Source organism: Cynara cardunculus, unplaced genomic scaffold (assembly GCF_001531365.2).
Source record: "Cynara cardunculus var. scolymus isolate 2C unplaced genomic scaffold, CcrdV1 Un_Scaffold_8406, whole genome shotgun sequence".
Taxonomy (NCBI): Eukaryota; Viridiplantae; Streptophyta; class Magnoliopsida; order Asterales; family Asteraceae; genus Cynara; species Cynara cardunculus.
This window is the reverse complement of record NW_020204183.1, coordinates 6314-15749: the sequence shown is the minus strand read 5'-3', so window position 1 is coordinate 15749 and position 9436 is coordinate 6314. Positions and strand designations below refer to the sequence as shown.

At 32.7% G+C, this 9436-nt stretch overlaps 1 protein-coding gene across 1 annotated transcript; it reads left to right on the top strand.

Moving 5' to 3' along the window:
- The first annotated feature begins 5243 nt into the window (after positions 1–5243).
- LOC112505097 (putative receptor protein kinase ZmPK1) lies at positions 5244–7616 on the top strand. Its single transcript, XM_025109048.1, has one exon. The coding sequence runs from the start codon at positions 5244–5246 to the stop codon at positions 7614–7616; it is 2373 nt and encodes a 790-aa protein (XP_024964816.1).
- Positions 7617–9436: the final 1820 nt, after the last annotated feature.

Below are 9436 nucleotides of genomic sequence, written 5' to 3'. Positions count from 1 at the left end.
TCTCTACTCTCTAGATATCTATGCCTTTCTGAAGAGTACTTTTAGTTGTTAGAATTTGTTCAAGTCGTTATATATGCTGTGAACAATAGATATCTAGAGCACTTAGGTATAAGAACCCAAAACAGTTGTATTGTACCTCAAATGGCTATTAGTTAAATAATTGATCATCTCTGTATCTATTGTTATTTAGGATCATCTGTAACAACAATCAAAACCATTGGAAAGCAAACAAGGTTACAGAACATAGAAATCAAAAATGATAACAAAAACTATTATCCCAAAATTAGGTGCATAACAGTTCCATCAGTGTATATTTACTCATAGAAGATTGGTTATTAGATGGAAGCCCATAGGTTTCACATGGATATCAAAGCCTAGTTCCAACTTGCAGAGTTCATTAATCATTAGTCACTAGTGCAAGGTGGATGACACTTTGTGCTAAAGCATTCTAAGTAGTAGAAACTCATATAGCACCTTCTTCAACATCCTAAAAAACGTCCAATTGACTATCAACTGAAGCAACAATGAGAAAGTAGGTACAGGGGATACAACGTATTTGTGCATATAATTTCCCAATATGTATTTCAATTTCAATTTCCAATATGTATAAGCATGTAGTTGTGTTCCATTTCTTCACTCAGGAGCACATACAACTCAGGAGCAGAAGGTTTGAATTCATCTATTGTAGTCAATGAAAATGAAAATGTTACCTAAGCAGAAGGTTCGTCGTCTGTTGTTCGTCGTCGTCGATCGATCGTAAACAGTGATGTTGTTCGTCGTCGATCGATCAATCACAAATAGTGAGGGAGAGGGAAGAGTCGATCGTAGCTTCGTAGTTCGTAGGTACAGGGATACAGCGATCGTAGTTCGTCCTTCGTCCAGGAGAGACGGGAGTTGTGAAGCCGTGAAGGGGAAATGGGTTTAATAAAATGGGCTAAGTTAGGTTAATAAAATGGGCTGATTTAAATCATCATATAGTTTTTGACATTTGGGCCTAGTTAAAAATGATTCTAAATACAATATGTTATTTATATCATTTTAAACTCTAATAGGACACTTTTAAGCGTCCTATTAGCTTTTAAACACTAATACAACAATAAAAAATGTCTTATTAACTTTTAAAATTAATATGACACTTAAAAATGTCCTATTAATTTCTAAAATAATGACACTTTAAAATGTCCTATTAGTCTTTAAAATAATACGACACTTAAAAGTGTCCTATTAGACCATAAAATAATATGACATTCAAAAGTGTCGTATTAGATTACATGATAGKACRTCAAGAYATGTTAATAAGACATCAAAATTAAGAGTCATATAAGATTAAATCAAATAGGACTCATAAACTAATGTGTCGTATTAGCCTTTTTATAGGACGGTTTCCGAAAAGTGTCCCAAAAAAGTAACCTATAAACCTCTTTTTGTTGTAGTGACATAAATTCGTATTATAACATCGAGAGAGACCAAAATAATAAAATGAAACATTGAAATCGAGATATATCTAACTGTATTCTGCGAGTATCCTTCTAGTATTTTTTAACAGATGAAAAATAAATTAAATTAAATATCAATTTAACATTTTATTTATTATATTGTTTTGATGTAAAATATGTTATAAACAATGTTTTATTTTTGTGAAGGATAACATCATTTTAACACATAAATGGAATAAAAACTAGTTTTTTATCGAGTGAAAATACAATTAATCAAACTATTATATGTATCGGATTAAATTCAAATAAGAACTGGTCTTTTATTGTAAATTAATGGACAAATTTTAACCATTGATCAAAATTAAACAAATTAATAAATAGTTAAAACATAAAGTGCTTAATTAAGAAGTGGCCAGGGGTAAAAATGGAATTACCTTCGAACTTTAATCACCCTGCCTTATTTGACTTGTTATTTTATTTTTTAATTAAAAAACTTTTACCTTTTTAATTTCTAGACTAAAATCCTAAATTATCTTAAAACTAACTAATATTTTAATCAAACAAATTTTATCAAAAAAAAAAAATAGTATTTTCATTATTTTAAAATTGACATACATATCGTTGTAGTTTTTTAACCGTTTTATGTGAAATAATACATCTTTGTAATATTCATCATGAATACTTATGAACGTTCTAATTCATATAACAACTCTTTAATATTCATACATCAGTATGATATTTATCATGAATAGTTATGTATTTTCACGTGTATTCAACAAATCTTCAGTATAYATACATCACTATGACATTCATTATTAATATMCATTTCTACTATAACATTCATTACGAATATTCATGTACGTTCACCTATATAAAACTAATCTTCAATATTCATACTTCAATACAATATTTATCATGAATATACGTTTTCAATATAACATTCATCATATATATATATATACATATATATATGTTCACGTGTATACAACAAATTTGTATATATTCGGGAATAAGTATGATATTGCTACGTGTGAAACAAGTGTAACCGTAGTGGGTTAGCAAACAGTACACAGTGGACAACGCAAGTGTACATTGGTCACTGTGATTGTCACTTCAAGTAAAAAAGTTTAGTAAGAACCATAATCGTATCCACAATGACGGGACAATCAAGAAAATATTGTTCTCATGAACTTCCTTTTTTAAAGTTTTAATTAGGGATGAAGCAAATAAGTTGGTTGGTTTGGTGAAACAACTTCTAAAAAATACTTATGATTTAATGAATGAGATGTAGGTATGAAATTTCCTCAAATGTCATGTAGAGTACTTGATCAAGAATTGTGTTTACTGAACTATATGGAGTGGGCATTTTTTTCGATAGGCGATGTCACAACAAATACTCACACCTCTTAGTCAAAATCTCATATGCTTAACTTTACTGTTTTGTTAGTGATGACCTTCGGTGTACCTATAGAGACAAATACTTTAAGTGTTTCAAATACACAAATTAGCTTGCCTACCACTCCAGTGATTTGGAGTTCGTCCAACTATGCGAACCCAACTCTTGTTGGTGTTATAAGAATTCTCTCGAATCCTATAGCATCACCCAAGCTTGTGTCATTACATTATACCCATCTATGGGTAGAGAACTAGACGTTAGATACTTTCAAGAGATCAGCTTGTCCGCATCATTGGGCAATATTGAACAAAAGGTGACCAACACTATAAAAATTCGACATTTAAAATTACTAAAGCATTTCGCATAAAATCTGAGTGTTTTTCACTCCTACATCTCAAAAGATGTTTAGTTCATACTTGAGAAGGAGAAGAAAAACATAAAATAAAAGATTGTAAGAGAACATACAAAAAGATTAACTTAAATAAGAAATCTCAATGCCCGATCTCGAAAGCACCGGTTGCAATACTGAAAATAAAAGTTATTGAACGTAAAACTACTTACTGAAAATTAAACTACAACTCTAGCTACTGAATATTTCTTCTCTCTAACAAAATAAAATGATGCATACAACTTCCATGCCAAGTTTCTTAAAAAGAGTCGAGGAGTCAATTGTGGAAAGGTTTGAACACCTTTCCACCACCACCACCACCACCACCAACAACAACAACCACAACAACACCAACGACAATGACAGCAGCAACAACAACCACAACAACAACCACAACAACAACAAGAGCAGCAACAACCACAACCACAACAACAACACCAACACCAAGGACGATGACAGCAGCAGCAACAATAACCACAATAGCAATAGCAGCAGCAGCAACAACAACAACAACAACAACAACAACAACAACAACAACAACAACAACAACAACAACAACAACAACAACAGTAGGTTACTGATTCAAGGAAAATTAATATTCGTAACTTTAAATTGCAATTAAGAGAATTACATTTAAAACTCAGATCAAACTATTTCTAGTGTTTTCTAATTAGAAGATTTAAAATGAAAAGATAACATAAGTTGAAAATATGTGAACAATTTATTAGTTATTAAATGCATTTGATCAAATAAATATGATTAACTTAATTTATTATGATTTGAAAGATATATTGCTAAATTAAAATTTCAAATTTTATTAAAAATTTGTTTTTAAAACAAAAGTAGATTAAACCATCTCTATACGAAAATGCTAAAGATATATAACACCAGTATTAAATTAGCATGCAAATTTTCACTATTCACCGTAATAACATTAATAACTTTAAACCTATAAATGTTAAAATATAGCATTGTGATGTATTTCACATGCACTTATTAATTTATCATTTATTATAAATTAGTTAAACTTATATTTTATATCTTATTATCTAGTATATTATCTGGTATTTAATTTTAAAACTTTTAAATTTTCAACTAAATAAAGCAAAGCATGTACGTATAAAAATTATAATTTATTCGAGCTAAATGGTTTCATGCATGGAATTAAGATTCCGAAAACGTAAATTGTTTCATAGTAAAATCTAAGCTTCAAAAACCATACTTTCGTGAAACTGTTTACTATTTATGATTTGGTTATATAACTACTTCAACAATCTCATATTTCCCACAGAATGGAATATTAGGAGGTGTTCGGGATTGCTTATAAAAACAACTTATTGACTTATTTCGGTGTGACACGGATAATAAGCACTTTTGATTGTTTTGATAAACAACTTATACCGGTGCCAAACCGGTAATAAGGAGTTTTTAAAGAAGTTAAAGCCTTCTGACTTATAATAAGTTGATAAATGTTTTTTATAAAAAAATATAAGTTGTTTCAAATAAACAATCTCAAACACCCCAAAAATAAAAGTAAAGGTACTCTAATTGATAGTGTTAATTGGATGAACTTTATCGGTTATAAAAATAAAACCATATATATAAACATTCTTTGTTAAACATTACTTTTAAAAACTTTAGATTTAACTATTATATACATCACAAGTTTTCATTTAACTATTATTAGCTTTTACAATATAGTAATAATATTGACAGACATTTAAGTATTTTTTATTTTATTTCAGTCAAAATTAATTTTAAATATTAATTTAATATTTTTATTCAATTAATTATATCATAAATCAAATATTTCTTTTGAACCAAAAGGACTCTTGCTTTTCATTTTTTTATAAAAGTACAAACAAAAGAAAGAAAAAAAAAAGACTTGTAAAAGAAATGATATTGAAGTCATTTACTTTTACATTTTTGTAATGACCATAAATTAGTTTAAATGGCAGCACTTCACGCTTCTCCTCATTCACCTTCCAAATTGTAACTCGAGCTTGCCCATATCTAATTAAGCATGGCTGCACTCTTTCATGTTCTTCTTCTTGCCATAATCATACCATCATCTTCTTCTTCCCTAAGCCATAGCTTAACTCGAGGCTCATCTCTATCTGTTAATAATAAAGATGACCTTTTGGTTTCGCTGAATGGTCTATTCGCGGCTGGTTTTTATGGTGTTGGAGAAAATGCTTATGGCTTTGCAGTGTGGTTCAGAAAGCAAGCCACATCCCAGAACCGCACCGTGGTTTGGATGGCTAACCGAGATGCCCTAGTAAACGGAAAGCATTCAAAGTTGTCCCTTCAGGAAGATGGCGATCTAGTTCTGATAGATGCCGGTCAATACGTTATTTGGTCGACCAATACAARGTCAACCTCTTCCTCAGTTGAATTGAAACTCCTTGGCACAGGTAATCTTGTACTCTGTAGTGGAGAACAGCCTGTTTGGCAAAGCTTTGATTATCCGACTGATACCCTTCTTCCCAATCAACCCTTTACTGAAAACACTCAACTTGTTTCTTCAAGAAGTTCTACTAATCACTCGTTGGGTTCCTATAAGTTCTTTTTCGATAGTGAGAACATTCTTCGACTTCTTTACAGTGGTCTAGGAACAAGAACTATTTACTGGCCTAATCCCGTTTCAAAAGACTGGAATGCTGGGAGATTCAATTATCAGTATACTGCAAGAGCAAGCCTTGATTCTGATGGTCAGTTCAACTCATCAGATGGTTTCAGTTTGAAATCGGCTGATTTTGGGATGGGTCCACAAAGAATGATGAAGATCGACACAGACGGTAATGTAAGAGTCTATAGTATGGTTGAGCATGGAAGCATAATGAAATGGGAAGTTCAATGGCAGGCATTTTCTCACCCTTGCAAGATTCATGGTGTTTGTGGACCAAACAGTCTTTGTACCTATTCTCAAGATTCAGGTAGGAAATGCACATGCTTACATGGGTACAAGATGGTGAAGCCTGAAGATTGGAGTTATGGGTGTGAACCTGAATTCCGACCATGCGTGCAAGATGAATGTGATTTCATTGAGATTCCCCACGCTGAATTCTTTTCATATGATATGCAAATGAACGAATACCACTCTTTTGATGCATGCAAGACGGATTGCCTACAAAATAACGCTTGTAGGGGGTTCCAATTCGGATGGAGAGGTGATAAAAGATCATTTTTTTGCTTCACAAAGAGTTCTTTGCACAACGGGTATCAAATGGACTTCAAATTTTCCATGTATATGAAACTTCCAAAGAAATTAGTATCATCATTTCATCAGAAAACCATAAGCCAAGCAAGCTTTAATTGTCCAGACCCTGTGCGAATGCCCATAATAAGGTCTTACGAGAAAGAATACGACAACAAATCACTTGGATTGTTGTTAGTTTTCGGATGCGTGATTGGGATTATTGAGATCATCTGCATATTAATTTGTTGGTATCTTAGTCGTGAAAACTCATCAACAACCAAAGAAACAAATTTTCTATCTGCAACAACATTTCGAAAGTTCACATACAGTGAGCTGAAGAAGGCGTCACGCAATTTCAGTGAAGAGATTGGGAGAGGTGGTGCTTGCATTGTGTACAAAGGAAGGTTATCAGACAACAGAATTGCAGCAATCAAGAGGCTCCAAAACACTACTCACCAAGGGGAAGCTGAGTTTCAAGGCGAGATAAACACAATTGGGAGGCTGAATCACATGAATTTGATAGAGACATGGGGTTATTGTGCAGAAGGAAAGCATAGGCTTGTGGTTTATGAGTATATGGAGAATGGATCATTGGCTGAAAACTTGGAACTAGGTACACTTGATTGGGCCACAAGATTGGAAATTGCTACAGGTACTGCCAAGGGACTAGCTTATTTACATGAAGAGTGCTTGGAGTGGGTTCTACATTGTGATGTGAAACCCCATAACATACTGTTGGATTCTAATTACAAACCTAAGGTGGCAGATTTTGGTCTGTCCAAACTTCTTGACAGATGTGGCATTGAGGAGTTGAAATTCTCCATGATGCGAGGGACTCGAGGCTACATGGCTCCCGAGTGGGTTCTCAATCTTCCAATTACCTCAAAAGTCGATGTATTTAGCTATGGAGTGGTAATATTGGAGATGATAACGGGACGGAATCCAGCAGGCAAACATTATACAAGTAATAAACATGGCAATACCGAGCTTCCGTTAATCGACTGGGTGATAGAAAATATTCAAGACTCTGATGATCGAAAGGAATCTTGGGTTGAGAAAATTGTAGATCCATCAATAAGCGGAAAATATCATCAGATCACCATGGAAAAACTGGTTAGAATTGCATTGCACTGTGTCAAGGAAGATAAGGAGACAAGACCCTCAATGAGCGAGGTGATCAATATGCTTCTCCACTAACTAATGAATTTTTCATGTTTTCTATCTAATAATGTGTGTATATGTTACGAATAAATACAGATGCAATGATGACTTGAGAAAGTGGGTTAGCATCTTGTAAAGAACTAGATTGTGTTTAAAAATCCGTCCAACCCGATCAACTTAATCTAACCCAACGCGAAATAATATGATTGTTGAGTTTATATTAATATATACATTAGACAATTACACTAACACGTACGCTCTTCATATATACATATTTTCAATCTATTTTCCATATCTATATAACTCATTCATATGTATGTTCAGTAACTGTGAACATATAAATGTAAATTGAAAAAATTAATTGAATAATGTTATATACGTAAAAAGTATAGATAAGTTGTATCAAAGGGTTGATGATGGAAAAAAATTATGAGTAGAAAAATAACATATCCAAGGTTAGAAGAATATTTTAATGTACCAAAGTATCAACCGACTAACCCGATCAACCTGTACGGTTTGGATTGGGTTGCACTTTAGTTTAGGTTGGGTTGGATTAAGAATTTTCAAACCGTAAGCATTGAATTGGCTTGTTCAAATGTCTTCAACCCGATTAATCCAACTCATCACGACCCCTAATAAGAACCATATTCTACTTTTCTTCCTCGACATTTAGTTACATTAATAAAACATAAATCTCAATAAATTTTTTGAACAAGAACCTTGTTATTCTACTTTTTTTCTATTGCATCGGTGTCATTTTTTCTTCATTGTTTACTTATTACACACACTAAAATTATTATAACAAATTTAAACTATAAGTATTAATTTAAACCTTGTTTTTTTTAAGAAGAAAGCCTCTTAATTGGCTCTTATCATTTAGCAAATAAGAGATCGGCTATTTCAGATCGTTTGTTTTTTCTTTCTCAAATGAACTTGTAAGCTCGTATTGTCCTCCAAAATAATAAGAGATAAACTCCCTCTTTATTTACCTCTTATCCTCATCCATCTCCCTTTAATCTCAATCGCTCCCAAAAATCCAGTTAATCTAACCCAATCTTCACCTATTTCTGTTGATACTATAAATCACATCTCTCCACTCGCTCATGCGTGTCAATCAGGAAACCTAAATGGCTACATCGATTCCATTCACTACAAAATCGGACCCTATCAACAACGGACCAGGCCGTTGATAACCCGTCACAAATGCTCAATTGCTCGTCGGACAAATTGTGATGGGTGATACCATCAACAACAAATTAGTGATGGTTAGGATCAACGACGGATATCGACGACCCTACCAACTTTTAAAAAAATTAAATCAAAATAATTTAGTTCTTGTATATTTTAATACAAAACATGTCCATAAATTCAGATTACCAAACCAAAACTACCTTCCAATTAAAATTAACCCATTTATACAACTCAAAATACCAAATTCACATAATTTAATGTCCCAAGGGTACGTAACAATCTAACTAGGGGGAGGGGAGGAGGAAAGTGTGTCCATCAACATAGATGTTTTGTCGGACTTACAGATGTAACCCCCCCCCCCCTTCCATTTGGCCTAGCGATCCTCCCGTTGCTTCGCCTCCTTCATCTCCTGTAATATTCTGGTTATTATTTCAGGTTTATATATATATATATATATATGTGTGTGTGTGTGTGTGTGTATAATATATATATGATTTGTATGTGTGTATGAGGTATTTTATTTAAAAAATTTATTTAAATATAAAAGAGGGGAGGTCGGCTAGAGGAGCCGCCTACCACCCCTCCTCTTTTATGTTTTGAATATATATAGTTTTTGTGAAGGAAAAGGCACACACACATACACTTTCTACATTTAGAAAATCTCT